The sequence below is a fragment of the Hakea prostrata genome, chromosome 2 (genome assembly GCF_041222555.1).
Source record: "Hakea prostrata isolate BN-2017 chromosome 2, UWA_Hpros_2, whole genome shotgun sequence".
Lineage (NCBI taxonomy): Eukaryota > Viridiplantae > Streptophyta > Magnoliopsida > Proteales > Proteaceae > Hakea > Hakea prostrata.
Window position 1 is genome coordinate 55,502,285 of NC_142601.1, and position 17,528 is coordinate 55,519,812.

The 17,528-nt window shown below is 39.7% G+C and overlaps 1 protein-coding gene across 1 annotated transcript; it reads left to right on the forward strand.

The window, feature by feature from the left end:
- The first annotated feature begins 2,369 nt into the window (after positions 1-2,369).
- LOC149025002 (ATP-dependent caseinolytic (Clp) protease/crotonase family protein) lies at positions 2,370-17,376 on the forward strand. Its single transcript, XM_089145193.1, has 10 exons — positions 2,370-2,722; positions 3,222-3,323; positions 3,500-3,564; positions 13,664-13,798; positions 13,925-14,021; positions 14,174-14,303; positions 14,671-14,849; positions 15,431-15,558; positions 15,675-15,776; positions 17,157-17,376. Exons 1-10 carry the CDS (start codon positions 2,455-2,457, stop codon positions 17,256-17,258), a joined length of 1,308 nt encoding a protein of 435 aa, XP_089001319.1. The 5' UTR covers positions 2,370-2,454; the 3' UTR covers positions 17,259-17,376.
- The last annotated feature ends 152 nt before the right edge of the window (positions 17,377-17,528 follow it).

The following is a 17,528-nucleotide window of genomic DNA, read 5'->3' on the forward strand; positions in this document are numbered from 1 at the left end:
ATTAATGTTTAGTGATTTAAAGGTCTAATTGATTGAACAGCTAAGGGTATTTAAGGGAACGGTAATATAACCGTATTTTTTGTGTTGTGTTTTTATTATTGGTAAGTATAAATGTATCAAGATTTTGGTAATATAATAAATTAATAGTAATTATTACATTTCAATTAATGTTATTAATATTAATATTTATTATACTTATGAATCAAATTACAAGTTGGAATGTCATTTATTGACGAATTGAAGGTTTTGAGTAAATGGGTGACTAGTCATATTCATTGTGATGCAGGCGAGCTTCCATGAGTTCTATAATACCATGATTATGTCCACCCTTTCTTGTTTTTTGTTGCCAAGATGCATATGTGTTCACCTTGATGAAATGGTGAATTGGTGTCTTCCACTCCGGTCTTACCTCTATTTCGGTACTAGCTTTGGTTGTAGGCCTTGGATTTTTCCATGTTGGTTGCCAACCAAAATTTAGAGTGAGCTTTTAGTGCCAGATGCATTACCTCAGTTGGTGTTAGGAATCATCATTAGAAACTGGGAAGGAAAACCACTTGTGGCATCATCCATTCCCAAATCTTTATCTTCTGTGATTGAGGGGGAAGCCGAGGCCATGCGTGCAAGGATGCTTGAAGCTATAGCAAATGACTATGAGTTTGCGGAGGTAGAAACAGATTGCCAACTACTTGTGAATTATTTATCTGAGTCTCTCCTACCCCCCACATTTATTTTACCTGTGATAGAAGATATCAAGTTCACCCCTTGTATACATACCTAACAACATTGTGATGGTTTCTACCAAAAAAAAAAGAGTAATTTTTTATTCTACTGTGATGCAGCATATGTACATAACTATTAACGCAATCGCCAATTGTATACATACCCAACAACATTGTGATGGTTTCTACCAAAAAAAATAGAGTAATTTTTTATTCTACTGTGATGCAGCATATGTACATAACTATTAACGCAATCGCCAAGAGTCTAGCTAGGAAAGGCTTGTTAATGAGGGTGCTCAACGAGTTGGCCTTCTCCCACTCTATAGATAGTGGCTCTTTGTGGCGCTCAACTTCAGTGCTGACCCACTCTATAGGTAGTGGCTCTTTGTGGCGTTCGACTTCAGTGCTGATGTGTAATTTTCTTTTTGGTATCTGAGGTTCATTCTGGCCAGCTTGCGCGCACCTTGATTACATCCTCAAGGGGATGCTTGTCGTCCGCAAGAGTCGAACCCATGACCTATCCACTGAGAAGTATGGATCTTACCACTCTACCAACCCTGCATTGACAATCAGTGGTGTGTAATTAATGTAGCACTATGCTGTGATTTGTCGATGTCGATATATCGACCGAGATTTCAATCTGGACCGTCCGTTTATCAAAAGTATGAAAACATACTTTTTGAAAATAGACGGTCGAGATTGAAATCTCGACTTTTGCTGCAGGTGCAGTTCATTAATTACGCAGCACCCAAGCAATTTCCCTTTTGCTGCAGGTGCAGTTCATTAATTACGCAGCACCCAAGCAATTTCCCTCTTTGTAACACTTATGTGTCTGTTTTGCCCTATGAATAAAGCTATATTAGTACAAAAAATAAGATGAATGGTAACTAAATTTTTACTAACAGTCAATAAGTAGATATTCTCACCCTAACTCTCCTCACCCTTGTCGGTACAACTACTAAGTTTTTACTGATGCTTTTTGGTCTAGTAAAATCTTCGATGGGTTATAAAGAGTACATCATTTGGGACATAAAGAATATATCTATTGCGGCAAAAAAAACATTCTACATGTTATAACATTTTAGGCAAGGCAATGGAGATGGAGGGACAACATCCACCTTAGGTAAGGTATAATGGACCTTGTGATGAACGGGATTTTGCTTGGATGCTACATGATACCTACAGCAACGAACGTTCATTTTCAAAAAATATACTTTAACGTTTTTTGAAAATCAATAGTCGAAATCTCGATTGTTTATAGCATCGTGTTGGTGTGCTGCACACTAGCACTGAAGTTGAGCCCGTGATGAACGAGTCTGGATCCTCATCCTTTTGGGGGAGCACAGACTGCTCCCAAACGGCTTCCCAACCACACAAACACGTGGGGCCCGCAGGTAAAAATTAGAATTTTTTAATTTTTTTCTTCAAAAAAGTGTTTTTCACCTGTGGACCCCACGTATTTGTGTGGTTGAAGCGGTCGGGGAGCAGTCTGTACTCCCCCGACGGGACGAGGATCCGGACTCATGATGAACTCCCCAAGTCATTCGTTTCATCAAATAATCACCTGGTTCACCGTCAAAGGAAAAAGAAAAAGTAATAAATAAAAGAAGGGTAGCCTTTTTTTTCTTAGTAAAATGGAGCGCAGCGGTTGCAAGATAAGGGGAAAGGCAAGTGTTATTTTGACTTTTCGATTAAAATTGTTCGGACTCTCTCGCTCTCTGTGGCAGCATTTAACATGCGGATTACACTCTCTCACTCCACACTTCTCAGAATATCGAAATCTTATATCTGGTCAGCTAGTCCGATTACCAGATCAAATCCTCTATCACAAGCTCAGTGCGTGTGCAATTCGAATCTCTTAAATAGAATTAAAGCCACCGATTCTCGACGAACCTTTGCGATCATGGCTGGTGGTGAAGAATTCGTGAAGGGAAACGTTTTCAATAATGGAGTCGCAGTCATCACCCTCGACCGTCCCAAAGCTCTCAATGCCATGAATTTAGGTATATCCTGACACCTCTCGATTTCTTTCATTCGTTATTATTATTTTTGTGTGTTCCCTTTAAATGTGAGTTGCAGTAGATGTAATTGAAGTTTTATTCATGGAAGTTAAACATAGATGTTATGGTTACTCTAAACTTGATTCACCTGAACTTAAAATTGTTCTCCCTTTTCAAGACGGTTTACAAATGCTCTGATGTTTTTGTCCTTGTCAGGATTCATGAAATTTAGTAAATGATATCAGACAGTTGACAATTTTTTCCCGCATCTATTTCGCTAAAATTCTGGTTCTCCTTGTTTTTGTTATTTAGCTTTTATACGTTATAAACTGAAACTTTTAAAGAGAAACGGTGGAAATTTGTGTATGGACTATGAAGTAGATATTGCAGCGAGTATTTTACGGAGCTATAATGTCAGATGTGTCATTGTTAGTTATAATATACTTTCATTTAGTGATTACTGGTGTGGTTATGTTGACGTGTTGCTGAATTCCTTCCGCAGATATGGATGTGAAGTACAAAAATTACCTGGAAGAATGGGAAGCCGATCCTAAAGTCAAGTGTGTACTGGTGGAGGGCAGTTCATCGCGTGCATTTTCTGCAGGTAACATAAAAAAAAGCAATCAGCTAATTTTCGCGACTACTGGCTTCTTTAATCATTTCTTTCATTTCCCCATTACTTGTTCATTTATTTTCCTTTCAAACTGTATTGTATTAATAGGATTTGTCTTTTTGGGTAGTTGTTGAAGTTTGAAGGTGACTTCTTCATGATCAATGCAGGAATGGATATAAAGGGGGTCGCTGCCGAAATTCAGAAGGATAAAACTACTCCTCTTGTGCAGAAGGTCTTCTCATAGCATCCTGTTTTATATATGTGTTCTCTATTACACGGTTGTATGACTGCTTGAAGTTGTTATTGGGTGTCTACTACTTTGCCGTGTATTGGAGTAGTGTTATTTTTAGTAGCTAAATATTGTAGCCCTAGATTGGATGTGTCTAACTAGAAGTTAGTAACCGGTATCTGCTATAAACTTGTAAGTTAGATTAGGTCAAAAGCTAAGGTTAGGGTTTAGTAGAACCTTAAGTTGATGCTGGGTTATGTCAAGTGAGTGTAGGGGTCATAGTGGAGGTTGAATGATGTTTTGGGTGGTGGAATATTACTGAAATTCAAATACCAACAAACTTGAGTTTGGTTTCTTGGTTTTGGGAAAGGAGACAATGAAGAAATCTTACGTTTCTAATGGAAGAACCGGAAAAGTTTCTCAGAATCTAAGACCAAACACTAGGGAAGCCAAAAGAATGCCTCGGATGGGCCAGATGGAAGATAGGGCCTTTTCCCAGATAGATCTCGAGAAATGGCAAGAAAAGGAAAGGTGATCAATGTCTTCTGAACCATTCCAACAATGGATTAAGTTTGGGTTAACAGGGATATGATGGCCAATGAGGAAGGATTGGGTGGGGAGGGCAAGGTTAAGAGCCTTCCAAAGAGTAAGGGAATGATGGAGGATGTGCCCTTTGAACCAAACTAGGGGGGGGGGCAAGGGGGTTTGGGGTTGTGATCACGGAGGAGGTTCCAAAATGAAGAGGTGGAGAAGGTTTTGGTAGGCAAAGGAAGCCAAATGGTAATGTCACGGGGAGGGCTGGAGTGGGGGGAGCGAGTCCCATACCTGTGTGAGAATGGGGAGGGGAGCAGGGGACCAAAAACCATCAGAAATGAAGGCGGACAAAGGGTGGACTTGGGGATGCAGGTGTCATAAACAAAGCAAGGGTCAAAAAGGGAAAAGAGAACACCCATCGGATGCCATGGGTCGAGCCAAAAGGATGTTGAAGAACCATTGGAGACAGAGATTGAGATAGCTGAGGGAGCGCCGGGCACACAATAAGGGATTTTTCCTCCACACCCATGAAGGGTTGGAGGGCATGGGGACAGTCCAAATGGAATCTGATTGGAGAAGATGAGAGTAGACCTAGTTGACCCTGATGGAGTCTTGCTTTGAAGCAATTTTCCAAATAAGCTTAAGAAGGTAGGCCATGTTAACATCAGAGATCCGACAAATTCCAAGGCCACCTTCAGAGGTAGGACGACAGATGGTCGACCAACCAATAGAGTGAATGAACCTTTCCAGAGGAAAATAGAGAAAAGGGATTCCATAGCTTGGACCATGGATTTTGAAATAGAGAAGATACCGCGCCAGTAGAGATAGGAGGATTAAAGGACTGAGCGCATGAGCACCACTCTACCGGCAAAGGAGAGGAGCTTGCCTTTCCAAAGTTGGAGTTTTTTACGGATATGATCAAGCATGGGGAGACAATGATGGTGAGTTAGCCTACCAGGAATGAGAGGAAGGCCAAGGTAGGTGATGGGAAAGGAGCTAGGCTTGAACCCCGAGAGCTGAAGAAGAGAGGCTCACAAATGGTCAGAGACTCTCGAGAGAAAGAGGGTAGATTTATCAAGGTTTACCCGAAGCCCTGAGAGAGATTCAAAGAGGAGGAGGGCCGAGAGGATGGAAGAGATGGACAAGTGATCAGCTTTTGAGAAGATCATAAGATCATTAGCAAAAACGAGATGGGTAAGATTTAGGGATTTACGTTTGGGAATGGGAGAGATGAGGAGCTGATCAGTATTGGTTTGGAGACTATAAGAGAGAGCCTCCAAAGCCAACGAGAAGAGGTAGGGGGAGAGAGGGCTGCATTGAAGGATGCCAACACGAGAAGAAAAAATCCGACCGGGGACCCATTAGTGATAATGGAGAAACGGGGAGTGGAGATACAAATCTCTATCCAGTGGATGAAGGGACAAGGGAAGCCCATGGAGGAGAGAATATTACTGATAAAGTCCCAGCGAATAGAGTCAAAGGCTTTATGGAGATCAACCTTGAGAATGGTGGCCGGAGAATGGGAGGATCTATCTAATCCATGGACAATTTCCGCACAAAGGAGGATATTGTCCGCAATGCTACGACCAAAGATAAAAGCAGATTGATTCGAACTCACAAGATAAGGCATAACCTTTTTGAGCCTATTCACTAGGACTTTAGAGATGAACTTGTAGAGGAGACTACAAAGAGAGATAGGGCGGAAATCGCCTAGACCTGTAAATGGATAACCGAAATCCGCCTCTGAATTTGTGTTCGTATTCGTTTAAGAGTGTCCGAATCCGAATTTTTTCTTACCGGAAAATATCCGTATCCGTCCGATTACTAAACGGATTCGGATTCGGATATTTACTAAACGGACCGGATATTATCCGGATAGTATATTATCCGTTTATAATAAAAAATGTATTTTGATGAGTTTAATTAATAAAGATGATTTTGAATTGCGAAAAGTTCCTACCAATTTCTTCACGCATTTTAAAAGTTTTGTATACAATCACTTTTCACATCATTAAATGACTTAAATTTAAAAATTAATATTTTTCGATAAGGTCGACTGACTTCATGAGCATCTAAGGGCTGTGTTTTTAAAAACAAATATTCATCATAACCATTACCGACAATCACTTGTCACATCAATAAATAACTTAAATTAAAAAATTGATATTTTTGGATAATCTCGAGTGACTTCACGAGCATCAATGGCTGAATTTTAAAAAGTTTTAAAAAATAAAGTTTCAAGATAACCACTAGCAGAAAGCCAGAAACGCTGTTTAAGGAGACTTGTGTGGGCTGCAGACTTGCCGTCTCTCTTTTCTTCTCCTTTTAGCTTTTTTGGCTTGGGAACAATCTAGACGGCGTTGCTCAAAAAATCAAAATGGTTAAACCTCATGTTTCAGCTCTTCCCGTCAACCAGGAGCAGCCGGCAAGTAACAGCAACCAGCTTACCTGCTTACGGCAGCGGTAAGAACTTGGCTTTGCATCTTCAGGTTCCTATATTGGTGATTCTAATCAAACCCTTACTGTTCTCCCGTTTCATGGGCTCTTGTGCATCTTACGGCGCCGGTGAGAACTTGGCTGTGGCTGTCTTTGAATCATCTTAAATGGCCGACGGTGGTGGTCTGACTGTGTTTGTTGGGTGATCTCAAAGCCGGCGATCTTCCTTCTGTTAGATGCTCTTTGAACACATCGAAAATGGCCGACGATAGTCTGGCTGTGCTTGATGGGTCAGCCCTCAAAGCGGATGATCTTCACCACTTTACCGAAACTCAGGTTCTCCAATCGCAGTCACCGGAACTCATAAAATGGCACAACAATCGGATAGTTTTGCGGATCGGATAATAAACGGATATCCGATAGAGTCACGGATTCGAATTCGGATACCCTTAAAAAATATCCGCCGGTTATCGGATCGAATTCGGATATCAGATTTCCTTATCGGATTCACATTCGGATAGTGGTGTATCCGAGCCGAATCCGATCCGTTTACAGGCCTAGAAATCGGAGAGGGAGGAGGCATCATGCTTCTGGAGGAAGTCTTATTTCTTTCTCCAGAGCATTTTATTAATTCAATCATTATTGAGATACGCAACCAGCAGCTCATTGTGCTACTTACTCTTTCCAATTTAATTATTATTTGTATAGAGCAAATTGCTGGGGTAAGGCTGCATAAAAAACCTGCCCCCTTCCTCCCCAGGGCGGGACTCGACTTGTGTGGAAGCCTCCGGCAACGGGTTTGCCCTTCTTAGAGAGCAAATTGCAATGACACCCGATAACAGAAGCCTTGATGTATTGACAACCTGTTTTAATAGACAGCTGACCCCTTTTCTGTTAGTACTAGAGTTTTAAAAGACCACTATACCCTTCTATAGGGGTGAGGACTAAAGATGAAAAGACTTAAAGGAAGTAAAAGTTATATCTAGATTTATAAAATGAAAAGAAAGGGATTGATGAAAGAGGGGTTTGATTCCAGTTCTTGGCAGCCATCTTCCTCCTTTTCATCTTTTTTTTCTCTCCTTCTTTCCCCTCCCCAGTTGCCATTTTTGATTTCTAAGACTATGTTGGATTCTATTAGGAGTCTAATAAGAGTTTGTATAGGAGTTAAATTAGAGTTTGCATTCAATAAACTTCTATTCCTTGTAATAGTCTACTTTTCACTTAATTATAAATAGAGGGCTTGAGATCATGGATCAAGAAGCCATTCTACCACAATCGTTTCTTTCAACATGGCATCAGAGCCTAAGTTCGATTATGATCTTCTTCTATTTTTTTCTTTCTTCAAACCCATAAACCCCATAGCAGATTATATTTTTTCACCAAAACCCTTCGCAGTTTTTTCTTGTTCTTCTACAACCTAATTCTGCAACCATCGCAGAAATCAATTCTTCAAACCATAATTCTGCAACCATCGTTTGGCAGAATTTTTTTCCCTTTTCGAACCCATTGCACCGCTGCACTATCGTTTCAGTTCCACCTCGAAGATCAGAAAAAAAAAAAAAAAAAAAGGAAAGAAGAAGAGAAGAAGAACCACGCTTCCTGTTGCTTCTCGCGACAAGAATTCCTGTTGCTGCTGCTGCTTTTTGCGATAAGAATCATAGATTATAATCGGTTACCGCTGCTTCTTCTGCAACTTCCGCTGCCGTTGCTCTTGCTATTGCTACTTCTACTGCCGGAGCTTCTGCAACTTCCGCTGAAAGAGACTCCTGAAGAGTGAAGACTACTGCTGTATTTATGGTTTCTGTTTCAATCAGCCCAACCAAAATAAAAAGAAAAACATAAAACGTAACTACTATGTTTGAGGGTTAGGTTTGTATATTTACAAACTTTCAGGGACTTGTTTGTGATTTTCCATATCCTCAGAATCAGAATCAGAATCAGAATCAGCATCAAAATCAGAATCAGAATCAGAATCAGAATCAGAAAAGAAAAAAAATGGTATTCTTTATAAGTATTTTTTGAATTCTATCATTTGGGTGGTTTGGCTATTCTATTCTGCGACATTTCAGTTACTTCGAAATGTTGAAGACTGAAGAACTGCAGATAATTTTGTCAACATGATAACTATTGACGGTACAGCCTCGACCACTGCTTCCTCTACTACCCATACCAACTCCTGCCTTGCTATATCAGGTAAAACTTTTACAAGCTTTCAAACTTCTTCAGTTTCTACTCCTTGGATCATTGATATAGGAGCCACAGATCATATGACAGGTTTATCTTCTTCTTTCTTACAATATTCTCCAACTTCTGGAAAGGATAAAGTTCGAATCGCTGATGGCTCATATTCTTCTATTGCTGGAAAAGGAACCGTTCAGCATTCTCCATCACTTTCTTTGTCTAAAGTTTTACATGTCCCTCTTTCTCTAGTAACTTGCTCTCTATCAGTAGTCTTACACATGACTTGAATTGTAAAGTGACTTTTTTCCCATCTTACTGTGTCCTCCAGGATCTGGTCACGGGGAAGGAGATTGGACGTGGTAAACTAGACAATGGACTTTATTTGCTTGAGCCGATTGGAGAATCTGCGTCTGCTTTGACTACATCTTCTAATCCGGTCCATTCGGTAAAATCAGACCTTCATCAGTGGCACCGTAGGCTAGGTCACCCCCCTTTAGGAACTCTTAAGAAAATATTTCCTGATTTGGTTTCTTCTTATAATGAGGATAATTTTTTTTGCGAAGCCTGCATTTTTGCAAAGCAGACTCGTTCTACTTATTTACCTTCTCTTCATAATAGAAGGCCTATTCCTTTTATGCTAATTCATACTAATGTGTGGGGTCCCTGCCGACGTGTATCTATTACTGGCCATAGGTACTTTGTTACTTTTATTGATTGTCACTCTCATTCTACATGGATTTATCTTTTAAAACAAAAAAATGAGGTTTCCGATGTTTTCGTGATTTTCATAAGATGATTAAAACTCAGTTCAATGCCACTGTAAAGATCCTTCGCAGTGACAATGGCACCGAGTATATTGATGGTGAATTTCAAAGATATCTCTCTGACTCTGGCATAATACATCAGACCAGTTGCGTTGATACGGCTGCCCAAAATGGAGTGGCCTAAAGGAAGAATCGACATCTCTTAGAGATAGCCCGTTCTATTATGATTGCTATGAATGTACCTGACCAGTACTGGAGTGATGCTATAGTCACTGCTTCTTACCTTCTGAATAGGATGCCCAGTAGGATACTTGGTTTTAAATGTCCTAATGAGATTCTTCAGGGAGCCTCTTCTTTTGTTGTTCCCCCAAAGGTTTTTGGATGCGTGTGCTATGCCAGAATCACAGCCCACCAGAGTAAGCTGGCTCCCCGCGGCCTACGTTGCATATTTTTGGGGTATTCTGCTACTCAGAAAGGGTACAAATGTTATTCTCCTTCCAGGAAAACCATTGTATCCATGGATGTAATTTTTCATGAGTTTTGCCCTTACTATACACCTCTCCAGGGGGAGAGTCCTAGAGGAGAGGTGTTCTTTCCGACTCTAGATCTTCCTGTCATAGACCAACACAACTTTAGAGTCCCAGAAGAGTTTCCTGACCAGGGGGAGACTTCGGCCAGTATAACTGATGACTCTAATCCACCCCCTTCGTTTTCTGAACCATGTGAAGAACCTAGCCAGGGGGAGACCACTCCTGTGAGAAACACTGTTGGGGTCTTTCAAAACCAGATTGACCAGAATAAGGAGGTGAAAACTTATCAGAGGAAGAAATACAACTGGCTAAAGCAGGTGGAGAAAGGTGATACGTTACCACTTCAGTCTCCTACTCCGAATCGGATTCTACCGAGGTATCTTCTTCCAATCTTCCTATTGCTGTTAGAAAAGGGGTCAGATCTTGTACTCAACATCCCATAGCTAAATATGTTTCTTATAACTCTTTGTCTGACTCCTACCATGCTTTTATATCCTCTTTGTCATCTGTATCTGTTCCTAAAAGTTTGCAAGAAGCCTATGCTAATAAGAAATGGAAGGAAGCTATGGTAGAGGAGCTGCAGGCAATGAAGAAAAATGACACTTGGGAGCTGATTACACTTCCTCCAGGAAAAAAACCAGTGGGCTGCAAATGGGTATTTGTGGTTAAACAAAATATGGATGGATCAGTCAACAAGTTGAAAGCTAGACTAGTTGCAAAGGGGTTTACCCAAACCTATGGGATTGATTATCAGGAGACCTTTGCCCCTGTTGCGAAACTAAATACTGTAAGAGTTTTGTTGTCTGTAGCTGTGAACAAACACTGGAACTTGCACCAACTAGACGTAAAGAATGCCTTCTTACATGGAGATTTAGCAGAAGAGGTCTATATGGAAATCCCACATGGTTTTTCCGATGACAATACTGCAGGGAAAGTCTGTCGGTTGAAGAGGTCAATATATGGGTTAAAACAGTCTCCTAAATGCTGGTTTGGACGCCTTCTGAAGGCAATGACTTCTATTTGGTACAAGCAAAGCAATGCTGATCATACACTATTTGTCAAGAAGTCAGGTACTAACATCACACTTCTCATTGTTTATGTAGACGATATTGTCATCACAGGGAATGATGGTGAAGAAATTCAAAAGTTGAAAGACTTTCTTGGCAGAGAGTTTGAAATTAAAGATCTAGGGAAGTTACAGTATTTCTTAGGGATTGAGGTGGCTCGATCAAATAAAGGTATATTCCTATCCCAAAGAAAGTATGTCCTAGATCTATTATCAGAAGTGGGAATGTTGGGGTGTAAACCAGTTGATACCCCTATTGAAGCTGGAGCTAAACTTAAAGAAAAAGAGGGAGAACCAGTGGACAAAGGAAGATACCAAAGGCTGGTAGGGAAGCTTATTTACTTGTCCCACACCAGGCCAGACATCGCTTATGCTGTAGGGATAGTGAGCCAATTCATGCATGATTCATATTTAGCTCATATGAATGCTGTTACCAGAATACTACAATATTTGAAGGGAACTCCTGGAAAAGGAATACTTCTATCACCCACCGATAATCTAAAAGTAGAAGCATACACTGATGCAGACTGGGCTGGATCTCCAGACAGGAAGTCAATTTCAGGTTACTGTACCTTTGTTGGAGGTAATCTAGTTACTTGGAGAAGTAAGAAACAGAATGTGGTAGCTTTATCTAGTACCGAAGCTGAATATAGAGCTATGGTTCGTGGAGTTTGTGAGCTACTATGGTTGAAAGGCTTGCTCAAGATATTGGAGTCCAAGTTCCAAACCCTATGATGTTATACTGTGACAACAAGTCTGCTATTAGTATTGCTAATAATCCAGTGCAACATGATCAAACTAAGCACATTGAAATTGACAGGTTTTTTGTCAAAGGAAAGTTGGAACAAGGGCTTATCTGCATGCCTTTTGTAAGATCTGGAGACCAAGTAGCAGATGTTTTCACTAAGGGTTTGAAAGAAAGAGATTTTTTTCCTATTGTAGGCAAGTTGGGCATGACTAATATCTATGCCTCAACTTGAGGGGGAGTGTTGGATTCTATTAGGAGTCTAATAAGAGTTTGTATAGGAGTTAAATTAGAGTTTGCATTCATGTAAATTTCTATTCCTTGTAATAGTCTACTTTTCACTTAATTATAAATAGAGGGCTTGAGATCATGGATCAAGAAGCCATTCTACCACAATCGTTTCTTTCAACAAACTAAAACCCCTGACACCATGTGGAATGAATAATCTAAACCAAAATGAATGCAAATCCATATTGGGGAATCTAATCTCTTAGGATTCAACAACACATTATTTTGCGGGTTGCAAAGAAAGCAAACTTAGAAAAGAGATTAACTCGTCTATTTTTCTATTGTATCATTAGTTCTTAAAATTTTCTGCAAAGTGGTTTTCAATTTTCTGGACACTTGAAGAAGATCATACAGCAAAGAAAAAAAAATAATGATTTACTTCTCTGAATCTTGAAGAAGATGATACAGCAAGAAAAGAAACAGAGGGAAACAAAAATCAGAACCTTCAGCAATAAATCATAGGATTTCTTTTCCTGAGTTACCATTACGATTCGTTTTGGTTAGAATTCGACTGATGTCTCAACCCACATTGTCTTTTCTACTCTCTCCTTTTCCATAAGGAATCTTGTTCCACTATTGCTTTGGGTTTAAGTTTCTCCCTCCCAATTCTGAATTTCTCTGCTTGAGTGATGAACCAAAGAACATTTTACTTTTTCGTATTTCTGGTGAGTGAAACCGAGACAATCCATTAGATTATCTCTTGATGCAGTAGCGACGCCCTCAAATTGTGAGAGGTAGAAAGATTAAGGTTTTGTGGAACCAGGACCAAAAAAATCAGAAATATACACATCAAACAAATGGAGCGACTCAGCTACTGTATTTCACAGCTAGGGTTGTTTTGGCTTTCAGTGGCAGATCAGGTTTTTACATAATGAATGGAGAGGAAGAAGACAACACAGAGTAGGGTAGGGGTCATATGGTCATCTCATCTATAATCAGGGGTAGTTTTGATATTAAAATAACTCAAATGGTGATTAATGGAAAACGCTAGCAGAGTGGACTAATTTGACCAATGCAAGTCTAACTCTGGGGTGCCTTTGTTTATGTTCTGATTCCAGAACTGGTACTGACACTTTGAACTGAAACCCAGCCACTCCCCCCCCCCCCAAAAAAAAAAAAAAAAAAAAAAAAAGAAGAGAGGAAAAATAAGGGAAAAAAAGAGAGAGCTATGCATGAACCAAAATGGAATCAAACATGCTTGGTTTGAGCACCAAATTTCAAAATTGAGGCAGGATTCGGTTAAGTTCGGATCACGAGCATCTCCCGGGAACTGAACCAAATACCAGTTATGGAACTGGCATTTACTATATAACTAGTATGGGAATATTAACATCAGAAATTATTTTCATTTTACAGCACTTATTTAATGTGTGGTGGATACTCTGTTCAGGCTTATGACTGACAATGTTGTCATACAGCTTGGATAATATGCATTGCTTTAATTTTATTTTTGTTTTATATGCAGTTGTGCATATTGTAGCTTCAAACATTCACATTATGTTGTCTTCATATGTACTGAAGTTTATACTGTTGACCGAGTGATTGAGTTACCTGGCAGGTATTTACTGCAGAATATTCTCTCATATGCAAAATTGCTGGGTACAAGAAGCCATATATTTCCTTCATGGATGGTGTAACTATGGGTTTCGGAATTGGTTTATCTGGCCATGGTTGCTACCGTATTGTTACTGAGGTATATTTGCTTTCCATGCAGTGATCATTCAAATGGTACTGTTGTGAATTATCTTGTCTGATGACTCAAATTTTACTGGAATCTGGACCTTGCATTTATTATTATATTTTGGTGGATTTGCTTTAGAGGACACTTCTTGCCATGCCAGAAAATGGAATTGGCTTGTTCCCAGATGTTGGATTTGCATACATAGCTGCACAGAGTCCAGGAGGAGGATCAGTTGGTATGCCTTTTCAATTTTTGCTTGTATTTTTTGTTTCTGAGGGCCTATCAGTTATGTCTTCCTCTATGAGGATCTTATATTTCCCCATCATTTTATTTTGTTTATTTATTTTCATTGTGTTACTTGACTTTGATATGTTGATTCTGTCGCAGGTGCTTATCTTGGGTTGACTGGAAAAAGGATTTCTTCTCCTGCTGATGCAATATACATAGGTCTTGGTACTCATTATGTGCCATCTGGAAGTTTGGGTTCTCTGAAGGAGGATCTTCTTGCATTAACCTTGTAATTCTCAATCATGTGGCCCATTTTTGTGGTAGTAAAATCTGTGCGTTGTAGTCCCTTTGTACTTCTGTAATGAATTATTTGCATGGCCTTAGAAAAGAGAGCATCCAGTGCACAAGGTTCTGACTACAGCAGGGTCTAGGAAGGACAAATGTACTCAGCACTCCTGCTTTCTGCAGAGGCTGTTTCAATGTTTCAAACCCATAACCTGAAGGTTGCAGCTTGCAATAGCACAACTTAATGTTGGGCTCTCCTACTTGCATGGCTCAACATTCTTAAAAAAAATCTTACTAATATAATGGTCTAATATATCCTATTAGTTACTGTCATTTAATTTTTGTTGATCAAATATCTGTTCTGCACACAGCTCTGATGATCCCGACAAAGATGTCAAGGCACTTCTGCCCAAATACAGCAAGGAGCCTGATTCAGAGGCCCAATTGAAGTCGCTGTTACCACAGATAGTTTCTTCATTTGCTGCAGATAAGTCAGTAATTCAGATAATTGAGGAGCTTGAGAAACATCGACAGAGTACGGAACCTATGGGTACGCGACCTGCTCATTCATGGCACACCTCATTAGCTACTAAGTTACTGAGGTTCTGTTATGGAAAATTGTTTCTGATTTCTTCATCAGAAATTGCTAGAGTTGTGTAAATTTGGTTTCTTATGCATCACTTACCTGTTGGGTTTTCTATATTCTTTGTCAATTATGGCTGAAAAATTGTTTATTAATTAATTAAATTAAATATCCTTTGCTTTTCAAAGGATAAGAATCTCGATTGCACCATAGCATTATCTTACGAGGGAGGGAGAATGGACAGAGTTTATATCTTCTTCAATCCTTTTAATGGAGGTCTAAGCAATTAGAAATTGCTGTTGAAAGGCTGATGTGGAACACTGATTGAAAGAAAGAAGATGGGGGTGGGGGGATGTTCAGAATGTCTCACCACCACCATGTATAAGTGTTTTAGTTTATGCCTTGACATTTTAATGTTTGATTTTATCATAATTTTTTGGATTTTAGGTGACGGTGAAAATTGTGGTTCCTGGTTTGGCAATTGTTACACCATGCATCCTTCATGCTGATTTACTGTCATCCCATTCATTTTCTGTCCTTTTTTGCAGTGGCAGAATGGGCTAATGAAGCACTTTTAGGGCTTCGAAAAGGAGCTCCTTTTTCTCTTTGTTTAACGCAGAAGCATTTTTCTACAGTTGCATCTGCATACGGGAGAAAGGACAATGAATTGTGCAACGTGAGTTCCTCTTTTTCTGCTTTGACTTCACTACAATTTATTGATGGGTTCATTTTCAAGTCATATGTATTTGAGACTTGCACCCTTATGTTCCCTCTGCAATTTGTCCTCTCCAGTTAAGTGGGGTGATGAAAGCTGAATACCGTATTGCTTTAAGGTCTGCACTTCGAGATGATTTTGCTGAAGGTGTTCGGGCAGTTTTGGTTGACAAGGACCAGGTTTACTTACTTTATTTTTCTCCCTTTTTGTGATTTATCATAAGGATGTCAAAGATCTAATTTACTGACTTAAACCTGTCTGACTATGAATCCATTACTGTGCCTACTTTAATATCTAAAAGTTCTGGTAGTAGAGGCTTTGGAAGCCAGTTAAATCATGAACTTTTGCCATATGTACCAAACTTTCAATTATTTGATTAGTAGCACAAATTCTGTATACAATGTATTCCCTTTGACATTTATAACTGATTCTGGTTGGCTTGCACAACTGATCCAACTCTCTGTTAGTTTAAGAATCACATCATCAGCATCTAAAAATTGTTGCTATTGGAACACAGAAGCAGTTGACTCATAGTGCCTGGCAGTATGGACATGCATTTCAGCATCTGAAACTTGAGGGTACAGCTGGAAGAGGAAAAATCTCAGGTGTTTCTGGCCATTGGTGGACATGAATTTGAAACTATGTAGGAAGCATACAAAATCATAAACTGGAATAGGAAAGGGTGACTCCATGTTTGGTATTAGTTCTGAGGAATCCTAGGGTGGTGCAGACTGCAGAGATCCTAGAAGCCCCAAATGCAGCAACAGTATGACTATCTGGTACAAGAATATCTCCAACCAGGACAAGGGCACTTCTACACAGAGGAAACTAGTTGATCCCGTGTATTCAAGTAGTGCATGTGCTTGATCTGTACAATAAATAGGTTGAATGACTGAGGGGTCTTCATGTAGTGGACAGAATTCCAAAACGGAGGAGGATAAAACCTAGATATTAAATCATTGAGACGAAGTAGATTTGGTTGAGTCCTTATACAGGAAAACTTCTTAGCTTTCAATCTGGATTTTAAAATGTTTTTCCTATTTTTCCTTTTTTATCATGCCCCCTTCCCCCCCTACCCTCCTCCCCCTCCCCCCCCCCCCCCCCAAATTTTTTTTTCTTATAAGGTGGGTACCAGAAGAGAGGAGGCACGAGTTTTTTTTTTTTGGGGGGGGGGGGGGGGGGCATGGGGTCTTTTGCTTATACATCACCTATATAGTTTTGCATGGGATGTGGTCCAAGTTGGATTCATGTTAGTATTGTGCTCAAAAGTTGCTGTTGTCAGTGCAAGTCTAACTTTGAACTGGACAGGAATATGTAGCATATATTGTGACTGCCTTGTGCTTGTCAACAATCTAAACTGTACAGTTGGATGCATCAAAATTTTATTTTGTTATGTGTGAGGATATTGATGGTTGACTACTGACATTATGTGCATGAATTAGCCTTTTTCTTAATATTATTCTTCGAGTCATCTGCTTTAGGTGTATGGATTACACATTTTCCATTCTTGCCCCAGTGGCAGGGACAGATTTCCTTGATGTTGTTTATTGCCTTTGCAGAATCCAAAGTGGAACCCATCAAGTTTGGAGGAAGTGAACCCAAAGGAAGTAGATGCTATATTTGAGCCGTTGAGCCCGCAAGTTGAGGAACTGAGTGTGTGATTTCATAGTGGACCAAGTCGTCACTGAATTTTGTTCTACGTTTGTACTGTGTTTATACCAATAAAACAGTCTGAAGAGATTTCTATCAAGAGAAATAAATAAAATTCGAGTTTGGTTTGATTAAGACTTTCACATTGATGGAGCAGTACATCCATCAACCCACTGCCCCCAACCTCACTCACTAGAGTAGAGGGAGGACACATGAACCCAAAGATAAAAGAGGGTCATTTGGTTCGGTTTTCCCTTTATTATTTTAAAATTTTGTTTTAT